Source organism: Cyprinus carpio, chromosome B9, assembly GCF_018340385.1.
Source record: "Cyprinus carpio isolate SPL01 chromosome B9, ASM1834038v1, whole genome shotgun sequence".
Lineage (NCBI taxonomy): Eukaryota > Metazoa > Chordata > Actinopteri > Cypriniformes > Cyprinidae > Cyprinus > Cyprinus carpio.
In genome coordinates, this window is record NC_056605.1 from 3459845 (window position 1) to 3473721 (window position 13877).

The 13877-nt window shown below is 37.1% G+C and overlaps 1 protein-coding gene across 1 annotated transcript in view; it reads right to left on the reverse strand.

Moving 5' to 3' along the window:
* The window catches only part of LOC109092547 (kalirin-like), a 190673-nt gene that overhangs the window by 43100 nt on the left and 133696 nt on the right, over positions 1-13877 (reverse strand). The window contains 1 exon segment of the mRNA XM_042730646.1: positions 6132-6378. Coding sequence (XP_042586580.1) covers positions 6132-6378 — 247 coding nt within the window.

Sequence of the window (13877 nt, forward strand, 5' to 3'; positions counted from 1 at the left end):
ATTTCCCCATATTTGGCTTATTTGCTGTTAATAAAAGCCTCTCCGAGGCCTGACACCACCCCCACTGTGTCTGTCGTTTGCTCCTCCCGCCACAGTGGTGGAGAATGCGGGCAAGGCGGAGCCTAGACAGCACAGTTGGGTAACACCTGGTGATTTCACTCCCTCTCGCTTACAAAAGTTTGCGAAAACCCGGTCTGGGACGGAGGAATGACGGAGATGGCCTCCCAGCCACAAAAGGGCTAAGTAACTTCTCTTTTATTGTCATCTTACCCTGTGGTTGGTTGAGGCTGTCGACTAAAACCCGGTTTCTCTGTCCCTGTTCCGGCGCGGTGCGAGAGGGAGAACTGCCCACTCCGACAGTTTGGAGCCTGGTTGAGGAAGGTAACACTCCCATGTGGGCAGCAGCCTGATGACGGGGATGACGCTTGTGACGAGTCAGCTGCCTCCCCCCTAATTATCATCGGCACCCCGTCCCAAATCGCCGCCCTTCACCAGTCTCCCGACAGGAGTGGGTGTGTGAGAGAGGAGGGGCGCTGGAGGAGCCAGGGCTGGCGGCGTGTGATGGGGCACACCTGATGTAAATGGAGCCTCATCACCGCCACTGTTTCCTGGGCACCGCCGTCCTCTCCTCGGGAGACCGGTCTCTTCCCCGTGCATACACACTGGTGTCCTCTTGGGTACAGGAAGGGTGCGCAGAGGGACCATAGACAGTAAAAGAAATATACAGCGACCCAATTGGAACTCAATTGAGACAAGGGAAGCCCATTTTTAGCGATTTTTAGCACTTCCGTTTCTGACGCGCAGACTCAAACTAAGCTTGATGACGTCAGCAACCTGTCTGACAGATGTAAATCTTTAGTAGCTGTGCGTGCAAACTGCCATCGTTAATCTTGCAGAGACGGCGAGCTTGAGCGGGGAGTTTCTTTGGCGTGAGTGAGCAGGAGTAAGTATTCCGATAATCGCGTAAAAATGGGCTTCACTTGTCTCAATTGAGTTCCAATGGGGTCGCTCACGTCTCCCCGATTGCCTGCGAGCTTCTCCTCCTGTCTGTACGGGTAATTTCTCTACTGTGCGACAGAGAGTCGAGTGGTTATGACGCAATCGTTAGCCTATTTTTACAAAAACTGTGTTTCTACTGGGCCATAATGTAACATAGAAGGTAATGGAGCCCTTTATACATTGTCGTGTATCTTTACAAATAAATAATGGACAAATGGAGTCTTTAAACGCCTCAGATGTAAAGTTATTCGCTGTCAAAGTGACGCAAAAAAATGAATGGGAGTCAATGGGATGCTAACGCAAGTGAAGTTCTGCTACAAGATGGCGGCACGCGGCCGACTTCAACTTCCGGTCGACTTCCTTGCCCCCTGGTATGTTCTCCGTTGATGCAAGATGGTTTAGTTTTTTGTAGTTGAGGGGTGCGTCCGTTTACACGGCCATCAGGCCAGAATGCCAGGGGACCCCGCCCCTTACCTGGACCCTTATTCCCTCCTGAACACTGCCCCACCTACACCAACCCCGCACGACGAGGACACCAGATTCCCTGTTTATTTTGGACACACCTCCCCTTCTGGACACTTATTTCCCCATTTTTGGTTTATTTTGTGTTAATAAAAGCCTCTCCGAGGCCTGACGCCACCCCCACTGTGTCTGTCATTTTCTCCTCCCGCCACAATGGTCACGTGCTGCTTTGGCATGTGTTTTATTACAGCTGCCTAGTCTTCTAGCTGTCTAGTCCCTGAGACACACTGCACGATTTTAGCAATCCTATAAGATCACTGCGTGTCACACTGTGCGACATGGATCTAATAAACTTGGCTACGACATGCATGCAGACTGTACGATGATGACACCTAGTGACTCGTAGGCTGCGACGCACGTTACTAGAGTTGAATAAAACATTTTCAGCAAGTGCTAGTTGTAAACAAAAAGAGTATGATAAATGATAAATCATACTTTATCAGTTGTAATTTTTATGTGTGTTGAAAACAAGTGGAAGCGGCGAAAGAGATAGGATTAGAGCTTGAAGTAAGCAGTATTATGTTTTAGCACCATGTCGCACTGGTTTCAAGTTGCATTTAGGAGCCACGATCACAGAAATTGCCACGATTATTTAATGATGCCAGGTTTTCGTCTGGGACAGCCGAATATCGTGCAGTGTGTTTACGGCTTCAGAGAAGGCTGAATTCAGCCCCACATGCCTCAGTCTCAGACGGACAGCATCATCAAATTGAGAAAAAATTCTCAAATAACGACTTCTGACTGCAGTAGTTGCATTATGTTGCAGAGCTGCATGGAAACTGCCTTCATTTCCACACTGAGGCATCTTGCTAGGTGTTCTACATCAGGCCCTTTTTGCATTTTGCAGCGGACTCTTTACGGTAATGTCACGCAGGATCCCAGCAAAACAGACAGGAGGAGTTATGCAAATCAGGCAGATTCTAAAATACAGTAGACCCAGTATTAAAGGCACAGTGTGAAACAGCCTTCCTTCACACACACACACACACACACACACACACACACACACACACACACACACACACACACACACACACACACACACACACACACCTCTGTATGCAACAATCAAACCACACAGCTGACTAACCTGACCTCAAACCCAGGAGGCTAAAAGAATGAGAAATGTAACATCTTAAGTGCTGAACCCAAAGCCTTTCCAAACAGTTTCTCTGCTAACAGGCAACATTCTCAGAACTCTGTAAGATTCTCTCAAAGTTATGAACACGTTCTTCCAATTATGTTAACTTAATATTCATTCAAAAGAAATCTGGTCTTTAAGAGCATCCTTAAACATTAGCACAAAAACATTTGTTTAGAGTATACATTGTGTGTGTGTGTGTGTGTGTGTGTGTGTGTGTGTGTGTGTGTGTGTGTGTGTGTGTGTGTGTGTGTGTGTGTGTGTGTGTGTGTTTTTCCAAACAATTTTTAGTTGGATGTTCATCTGCATTTTTATTTAACATAACTAACTTAACTACTTGTTTCAGAACGTTCAGAGAACATTCAGAATAACATTCTGTAATAAAATAAAATACAAAAATTAAAAAACTAACTTGGCCGACAATTCATGAATTATGCTTCATCTTGAGGCTGCAGGCAGCTATACAGGTCCTTCTCAAAAAATTAGCATATTGTGAAAAAGTTCATTATTTTCCATAATGTAATGATAAAAATTAAACTTTCATATATTTTAGATTCATTGCACACCAACTGAAATATTTCAGGTCTTTATTTGTTTTAATACTGGATGATTTTGGCATACAGCTCATGAAAACCAAAATTCCTATCTCAAAAAATTAGCATATCATGAAAAGGTTCTCTAAACGAGCTATTAACCTAATCATCTGAATCAACTAATTAAACTCTAAACACCTGCAAAAGATTCCTGAGGCTTTTAAAACTCCCAGCCTGGTTCATTACTCAAAACCGCAATCATGGGTAAGACTGCCGACCTGACTGCTGTCCAGAAGGCCCATCATTGACACCCTCAAGCGAGAGGGTAGACACAGAAAGAAATTTCTGAATGAATAGGCTGTTCCCAGAGTGCTGTATCAAGGCACCTCAGTGGGAAGTCTGTGGGAAGGAAAAAGTGTGGCAAAAAACGCTGCACAACGAGAAGAGGTGACCGGACCCTGAGGAAGATTGTGGAGAAGGACCGATTCCAGACCCTTGGGGGACCTGCGGAAGCAGTGGACTGAGTCTGGAGTAAGTAAACATCCAGAGCCACCGTGCACAGGCGTGTGTGCTTTTGAACCAGAAAACGCGGCAGAAGCGCCTGACCTGGGCTACAGAGAAGCAGCACTGGACTGTTGCTCAGTGGTCCAAAGTACTGTTTTTTTCGGATGAAAGCAAATTTTTGCATGTCATTCGGAAATCAAGGTGCCAGAGTCTGGAGGAAGACTGGGGGAGAAGGAAATGCCAAAATGCCTGAAGTCCAGTGTCAAGTACCCACAGTCAGTGATGGTCTGGGGTGCCATGTCAGCTGCTGGTGTTGGTCCACTGTGTTTTTATCAAGGGGAGGGTCAATGCAGCTAGCTATCAGGAGATTTTGGAGCACTTCATGCTTCCATCTGCTGGGAAAAGCTTTATAGAGATGAAGATTTAGTTTTTTCAGCACGACCTGGGCACCTGCTCACAGTGCCAAAACCACTGGGTAAATGGTTTTACTGACCATAGTATTACTGTGCTCAATTGGCCTGCCAACTCTCCTGACCTGAACCCCATAGAGAATCTGTGGGATATTGTGAAGAGAAAGTTGAGAGATGCAAGACCCAACACTCTGGATGAGCTTAAGGCCGCTATCGAAGCATCCTGGGCCTCCATAACACCTCAGCAGTGCCACAGGCTGATTGCCTCCATGCCACGCCGCATTGAAGCAGTCATTTTCTGCAAAAGGATTCCCGACCAAGTATTGAGTGCATATCTGAACATAATTATTTGAAGGCATTTGACTTTTTTTTGTATTAAAAACACTTTTCTTTATTGGTCGGATGAAATATGCTAATTTTTTGAGATAGGAATTTGGGTTTTCATGAGCTGTATGCCAAAATCATCAGTATTAAAACAATAAAAGACCTGAAATATTTCAGTTTGGTGCGCAATGAATCTAAAATATATGAAAGTTCAATTTTTATCATTACATTATGGAAAATAATGAACTTTTTCACAATATGCTAATTTTTTGAGAAGGACCTGTAGAAGACACTGACATTCCACTTCAACACTGCATTATTCCTTTAAAGAACACAAGGGAAAGAGTCGACAGGAATGTTGATCTGCAGTCAATAAGCAAACAGACCACTCACTTCCTTAATTCATGTTTCTGGTATCACTGTGCATGATTCATTGAGGCAAAAAAGTCCTATATGTTATTTCCTCATCCTGATTTACTCAGAAATATGCCTCATTTTAAAAGTTATATCAGTTTTTGACTAGAAACAAATCTTCAGTGCTGCATCCCGTGAGCTGGAGATCATACTGATGCTAATAGGATCACAGCACTGTTTGGGGAAAACAGCCTCAAAGTATCTGTGTTTAGCAAGCTCTCATGTTGGCGAAAATAAACAGCAAGCGTGTCCAGCATCATGTGTTTACTGAGGGCAACAGGACATCAAGTCATTCTCGACTGAGACAAACATGCTAATGCTATGAGTGCTTCCAGAGTCACTGGCATTTCTATCTGATCCCAGAGTGACTACTAATGACAGCGTATAGTTGTGGTGCCCTCTAGGGGTCACTGCGTACAGCACTTTGGCAGAAAAATACACAAAGTGCAAGCACTTTGGACAGGCTACTGGCTGGTCTGTGTGGCTTCGTGGTGCACTCTAGCAGGATTATGTTTCAGAATTGTGTGGTGCATTTAGAGTTAAAGAGGTTTCTTTCTGCAGTATGAAGTACACTACCAGTCGCAGACACACTTGACACTTAAATTTTTGTTTCTGATATTGTTTTTCATAACCCACAATGCAATGCACTCTACAAACAAGCCGGCGGTAATGTCACAAACAATGACAACATCATCTTGCTTCACTAGTTGATCAGATTGAGAAAAAAATAAATAAATAAAGCTATTTATGTCCAAAATTAATAAATAGGCTATAACTTATGTAAAGTAACTTTCAAGTGTTTGAGGTCAGTAAGATATGTTTTTGAAAGAAATTGGTTCTCGTATTTAGAAAAGATGCATTAAACTGATCAAACATGACAGAGATTTATAATGTTACAAAATAGTTTTATTTTAAATAACTGCTGCTGAACTTTGTGGGAAACGAATAACACTGTTTTTACACAAATATTAAGAAGCAATTGTTTTCAACATTGATAATATATTTCTTAAACCGCAATATTAAAAAGGTTTCTGAAAGATCATGTGAATATTTCACATTAGTACCATTTTACTGTATTTTTACTCAAGTAAATGCAGTCTTTGTGAGCAGAAGAGACTTCTTTCAAAAATATTATGAAAAATCTTACCAACCCCAAACTTTGAACAGCAGTGTATACTTTATGTTAATAAGTGAAGAAATATGGTAATAATTTTTTTTTTTATTTAATAAAAGAGAGGGGTTGGTTGGGTTTCTTTCAGTCGATTGAGAAGCTCCTGCTCTTACCTTTGCCTGCTGGGAAAAAGCAGTCCATCTCCACACTGCTGCGAGAGTGAGAGATACACAGAGTGCTGCTGGGCACCAGTCCCTCCTGAGGGGGGGTCTTGTCTGTGGTCCGGACCAGACACCATCCCGGCCGGTCGCTGGGCCGCTCCAGCAGCTCCACTGTCTGACCGGTCTGGACGCTGAGCTCAGACGCGCCGCTCGCCACGAAGTCCTGCAGGACCACCGTCAGCTCACACCCTCCAGAGAGCTGCAGCGCAGAGCAGAGGAACAGACACAAGGATTTTAGTGGGGGTTTGGGACAAATTTTAGGTTTATATGAGCCTAAAAGAGAGCAGGGGGAAATCAGTTCATGTTTTCAGTTAGGTGTAAACACACATATCAAATGTGAGCCTGGACCACAAAACCAGTCACAAGGGTCATTTTGGAATTGAGATTTATACATCTGAATAAATAAGTTTCCATTGCTGTATGGTTTGTTAGGATAGGACAATATGGGGCTGAGATACAACTATTTTAAAATCTGGAATCTGAGGCTGCAAAAAAAAAAGAAAAAAAAAAAAAATTCTAAATATTGAGAAAATCACCTTTAAAGTTGTCCAAATGAAGTTCTTTGCAATGCATATTACTAATGAAAAATTAAGTTTTGATATATTTATGGTAGGAAATTTACAAAATATCTTCATGTAACATGATCTTTACTTAATATCCTAATTATTTTTGGCATAAAAGAAAAATGAATAATTTTGACCCATACAATGTATTGTTGGCTATTGCTACAAATATACCTGTGCTACTTGTGACTGCTTTTGTGCTCCAGAGTCACAAATTGCATGTTTTTCTTGTGATTTATTTTTTGATTAAGGGTCAAAAGTTTGGAAACATTATTTTTTTTGTGTTTTTGAAAGAAGTTTCTTCTGCTCATCAAACCTGCATTTATTTGATCAAAAATACAGAAAAAAAAGTAATGTTGTGATATATTATTACAACTTAAAATAATTGTTTTTAAATTTATTATACTTTAAATTATCATTTATTTCTGTGATGCAAAGCTGAATTATTTAGGATCATTATCACATGATCCTTTAGAAATCATTCTAATATGATGATTCATTATCAAAGTTGGAAACAGTTCTGCTGCTTAATATTTTTTCAGAACATGTGATACTTTTTTAGGATACTTTGAATAAAAAAAAAAAAAAAAAAAAAAGAAGCTATGTTTTTTTAAAATATAAATATTTTGTAATAACAATATACACTACTGGTCAGTAATTTGGGGTCAGTAATTTTTTTTTTCTTTTTTTTTTTAAATAAAATCAATACTTTTATTCAGCAAGGATGTGTTAAATTGATAAAAAGTGATAGTAAAGAAAATATATTATTAGAATATATATTATTATAATTTTTATTTTTATTTTGAATAAATGCAGTTTTTTTTTAACCTTTTATTCATCAAATATATTAGACAGCAGAACTGTTTTCAACACTCATAATAAATCAGAATATTAGAATGATTTCTAAATGATCATGTGATAGACTGGATGTTATATGTGACACTGAAGGCTGGAGTAATGATGCTGAAAATTCAGCTTTGCATCACAGGAATAAATTATTTATTTAAAGTATATTCAAATAGAAAACTATTATTTTAAGTTGTAATAATATTTCACAATATTACTGTTTTTTCTGTATTTTTGATCAAATAAATGCAGGCTTGATAGTAATGTTAGTAATGTTTCCAAACCTTTGGTCTGTACTGTGTATATATATATATATATATATATATATATTTTTTTATAACTATATATATATATATATATATATATATATATATTATACAACATCATAATATAAAAATGTCTCAATACTGGCATACTGTGTTACTACACACTCCAATAAACATTAAGTGCATGCTGAAAGGAAATTGGAAAAACAGAGTGATTGAGAACAAGAGTGATATGAAGGAAGAAGTCTTCCTCTGTTACAGTAGGGACTCTTCACAAACAGGAAAATGATTCCTGATCAGATGTGGCATTTCAGCAGTGATTGAAGAGAAAAACACTCTGTGTGTGTGTGTGTGTGTGTGTGTGTGTGTGTGTGTGAGAGAGAGAGAGAGAAAGAGAGAGAGTGAGAGAGAGTGTGTGTGTGTGGGGGGGGGGGCATTGGGGGCTGCTGGATACATGAACTCTGCTCAGAGTGTACATCTCTTATCAGTTTTACAGCTTCTCAAACTCTCAAATATTAACAGCAAAAAGACTGATCTGGCTCACATGTACATTATTGTTTTTGGCAAGTCCATGTGTTTCATCATTATTGCCGTTTAACAAAATTATTAAACATTACAATTCCCCCAATCTGGACAAAGTTACAGATGTTCTCTCACTTAAACAACTCTCAAAATAAAGTGCTCTGTGACAAAGAAAATAAGTAGAAATAAAAATGAACTCAAAAGGAGTTGCTGTATTTAACAAAACAGATGTCATTTTCCACTATGTTTCTTAAATGGTCATTTTTTTCTCTAACCTTGTGTAAAATGTAAGTCACTTAATTTTAATGTCTTGTTTATTGAACTACGATAGTATAAAATCACATTGCAATTGTGTTGAAACCTTTTGGTCATGCAATGTAGCGTACCTAAATCATATGTTATAAATTTCTTCTTTTTTTTTTTTACTCTTACCCTAAGCCTACCTGATACTTTTTGATTATTTCCTTCATTTTTTATTGAAAATAGATGCCCTTCAAATGTGATATGAGATTTAAAAAAGGGAGGAAAAAAATTAAGTTCGGCAAAAATAATGTATATTCAAACAATTGCATAATCGCAAAAAGTCATGCACCTAAACAATTTACAGAGCGTCTGTGCAGTGGCTGAATTTCAAGTGAGATTATTTGCATTAAATAAAGCACATTTGTGTTTTATCACAGAGAGAAAGAGACAGAGCCCCTCTCACACTAATGAAAGACAGATAAAGAGAGGAAATGAAAAGGGAGGAATAATTCAACATCAGAGAAAAAACAGGTGGAGTTCTTCACATACATAAACACACAGACCACACACCAAAGCAGAGAATATTTATCTGAACTTCTCCTGAAGAAAACACGGGTGCTTCTTACATGCATAAACACCTCAGTAAGCTGCATTATTTGAATCATGTCTGTAGCACCAAGAAATGCTGCAAGACGAAGTGCAATGCTTAGTTTTAATAATCAAACATCAGCAGAAGATCTTCTGCTCAAAGACTCAGGTAAACAGACAGGTGTTAATCACATCTGCTGAATGATCCAGCAAATCAAGAAGAGCTCTTCAATAACCAACAAAACACTCAGCCTTACTGACAAATGACCCGCACTCTCAGAAAGAAACGGTCTTAAAGCCGTCACTGGGGCAGTAGTATCAAACACACACTCCTCTAGCCTCACTGAGAAACATCAGACCATCATCTGCATTTCCTGTGTATGTCCCTGTTTCCTCCATCTACCACAGAAACCTTCAGAGACACATGCCTTAACAGCAGAAGCGATCAAAGCTCATCTGCAGCTCCACACCCAACAGAACTCCACTATCACTCCAATACACCGTTTACAGTCAGAAAAATATCATTATTTAGAGGAGACAAAGGATAAAAATAGCAAAAAAAAAAAAATGTGTGTAATGAAGGGTTTTTATATGTGTGTGTATATATATATATATATATATATATATATATATACACTGTATATATATATATATATATATATATATATATATATATATTTTATATATATATATATACTGTATATATATATATATATATATATATATATACATTTTATATATATATATATACTGTATATATATGTATTTGAAAGAAGCGTAAAAAATCTCAAACGGGAATCAAAATGAAAGAGTTTCATCATTTAGAGTTTCATCAGTTTATGGAAGTAAACTTTGTCACTTTGATTTTATTATTTCACCTGTTTTCTATTCAAACATCTCCTGGTTTTTGCATTCAGATTTGCCAACATACTCAGATTTTCCTGCAGTTACAGGACCTCAATATGAACACAGTCATCATCAATTGTCTAATTTGTGTGTGTGTGTTTTCTGTCCAAAGGAATCTTATGAGAAACATATGGGAAAAAGTCAAACTAAACTGAATTAAGAACTCAATTAGATTTCAGGAGCAACCTTTGAATAAAGTTCAACAAACACAAAATTCAGAATTTTATGACATCAGTCATGGAGTGTTATTTAAGTATCACTGATATGTTATAGTTTTAGTAATTTTATTGTGTTTTTATTAATATTCTTATTGAAAAATAAGTCTATATCATTTTTTTTTTTTTTTTTTAATTTTAGTACATCAAGTTAAATGAAATAAAATGAGCACTGTTGTATGGGCAAATAGCTGAAATATGACTTTTATTTTATTTCAGTTTATTTATAAATTAATTTATTTTTTAGCTAACTATAACTACATGCTCAGTAGAGTCAAAATCAAAATCAAGTACTTTTTTCTGCATGGATCAACTAACATTTATTTATTTACACGATATGCAATGGCTGATAAAAATCGAAACTATTATGTCTGTCTTATTATTCATCATATTCAATACATTCATTAGAAGTGCCACTTAGTTCACTGTATGATCTATGAACCAAATGGTTACAGTTAAATAATTACACGGGCGTAATGAGGCCACTCTTAATGAATGCAGTGTGAGATTGTGCTGGTTCTGTAATGTCACAGAAAACATTCCTGCTCCTTATACACATGAGAGAAACATAAAACACACAAAACATTACTAAAGCAGCCATATTTAGTTTGAGAGTGCAGTGGAATTACATAGTCGTATTGTAAAGAAGAAATTATAATTAAAGTAGTTCAATAAGTAGTTCTATTCACGTTAATACAAAAGTGTATAAAAATGATTAAAGTGTTATTTAAACAAATAAATCAAACAACACAGTTAGTGGATCATGAACAGTTTTCCAGTCGTGTTCATGTGATAAACCAAAGCTATGATTACTTTTTAAGGACACCTGTGTCCACAATAAATCAGTCAGGTCAAAAAACTTTCACAAGACAAAATGTACAAATGACAAACTGGGACATGATGTCATGCTGACATCATAAGGCACCATGCTGAATGAAAATGCTGTTTAATCCAGCTCCTGCTGATATTTACTCAACAACACACCATCAGCCGACCAAACCACACAAACACTGACAGAAGATCCGCACCAGCAGAGAGAAGCGCAAAACCAGTGCATGAGTAAATGTTCCCAGCTGACAGATGAACTGAGTCTCAGCAGGCCACTGGTCAGTGTTTAATTATGAGTTCATATTCCTCCAGACTCTGTGAAGATTACAGAGCTAGACAGCAGAATGAGTCTAAGATTAGTCCACACTTAACCACACTTTTAGATGATTAATACAAGAAGCACTGTTATCCTAGCAGGGATGTACTGCAAAGACATGAAGGAAAAAATAAAATGCTTTACCCATTCATAACTTATTTAAACTCATTGGAAGTCAAAAGAACAGTGACCCAAACAAAAACAAAAAAACATATATATATACATATATATACATATATACATATATATACATATATATATATATATATATATATACGGAAGAGGATTAGGGCCAAGCAATAATAAAAAAAAAAAAACATCTCGAGATTAAAGTCATTATATTGCGAGATTAAACTCATTTAATTTTGAGAAAAAAAGTCGAAATACAATCTTGAGAATAAACTCATTAAATATCGGGAATAAAGTCGTTGTGTTTCGAGATTAAACTTGTTAAGTTTCGAGAAAAAAAGTCGAAATACAGTCTTGAGAATAAACTCATTAAATATCGAGAATAAAGTCGTTGTGTTTCGAGAAAAAAAACTCGTTACATTTCGAGAAAAAAAAGTCGAAATACAATCTTGAGAATAAACTCATTTATTTACATTACACGCCATTAATGGCAATGCCGTACGGTTTTAATTTATCATAGCTGTCCAAGTGCCAGAGTGCATTTGGATGAAGCCAGCGATAACCTTGCATTTGTCCTCTGGTTGTCAATTCATGTTGGACAAAAGCGAGTAGCCTACATCGCGCAAATTGGACTGATTTTTTCTTCTAAAAAGACCTAGCCGCTTGCAAATTCTCTCTTTAAAGTTCGTGTGCTAATTATTATTGTGTCATAATTAGCTAAAGTTGATAGTATTTCTTTGTTACTGAAAGAAAGTCTAAAATATAGCTTGACTAAGTGATCCAACTCTGCCATGTCCTCTAAATGCTATGCAATGAACACTGATCGAATGCGTTATTCTCTACATTTCATTTCGACTTTTTTTCTCGAAACACAACGACTTTATTCTCGAAATTTAATGAGTTTATTCTCTCGATTATTTCGACTATTTTTCTCGCAATTTAACGAGTTTTTTTCTCGAAACACAACGACTTTGTATTATAATGGTTAATGAGTTTATTCTCAAGATTGTATTTCGACTTTTTTTTCTCGAAATTTAACGAGTTTTTTCTCGAAACACAACGACTTTATTCTCGAAATTTAATGAGTTTGTTCTCAAGATTGTATTTCGACTTTTTTTTCTCGAAATTTAACGAGTTTAATCTCGCAATATGATGACTTTAATCTCGAGATGGTTTTATTTTTTTATTATTGCTTGGCCCTAATCCTCTTCCGTATATATATATATAATACAATAATAAAATAAAAAAAAATAAATGAAAGAAAATGAAGGAATAAAGTAAAAAAGGGACAAATAATATAAAATAAATTGGAAAGGAAAGGAAAGAAAAGGAAAGGAAAGGAAAGAAAAGAAAAGAAAAGAAAAGAAAAGAAAAGAAAAGAAAAGAAAAGAAAAGAAAAGAAAAGCTGTTACTGCCACTACACTACTATTTCAGTGGTCTTGGTTCTGAAAGTATATTTCTCATTCATTTTCTACATAGACATTTCATAAAGTTGCAAACTTTTTCAATTTTTCAGATATTCTAGAAATCGAATGGCACTGAATGGAACGTCACTGTTAAATATGAGGGAAAAAAGTAAAAAAAAAAAAAAGTTAAATTATTTCTTTTTCTTGCAGTTGAATGTTTGTTCAATTTCTATTTAAATTCTTGTGTATTTATTTAATTATTTGTTTGTGTTTATTTGTTTGTTTGTTTTCCTGTGGCAGAAACGTGTTTCCATAGTTAAGCAGTGGACTTTACTAAACGTATGCAACAAGCTTTATGTAGGGGGTTTTTGTCATTGAGCATGTAGTTGTGGTCGGTGTTCAGCAGATGTGTTCAGTCTGCTTCCTCGTCCACGCTCTCACACCATCTGCTTGGCAGAGTATCAGGTCGCCGTAGCGATTGAGAGAAAAGGCGGGTTGCTAGGTAATTTGGGGTCTCAGAAGGAGAATATCACACGTCAGAAAGGACATAAACGTCACATGGGCTTGATGGGAAATGTCTCACAGATTGCAGGGCTTCATCATGGAGATCAGAGGAGTCTCTGAGAGGTATGAAGAGCCTGCAGGTAGACGTGCCACTTCCAAACAACAATTATCTGAGCTGTCTGAACACTGCTTTCCATCTAGTTTAATCTCCATTTATAATATCACAATAGAAAATTATTTTCTTGTGAAGCTACACAAATATCAGACCCAGTGACATCCAGAACATGTAATCCATTTTATGTTATGAGACATGTGAGAACCAATCATATCCCATAGAGCAAATAAATAAATACATGCATACTTTGG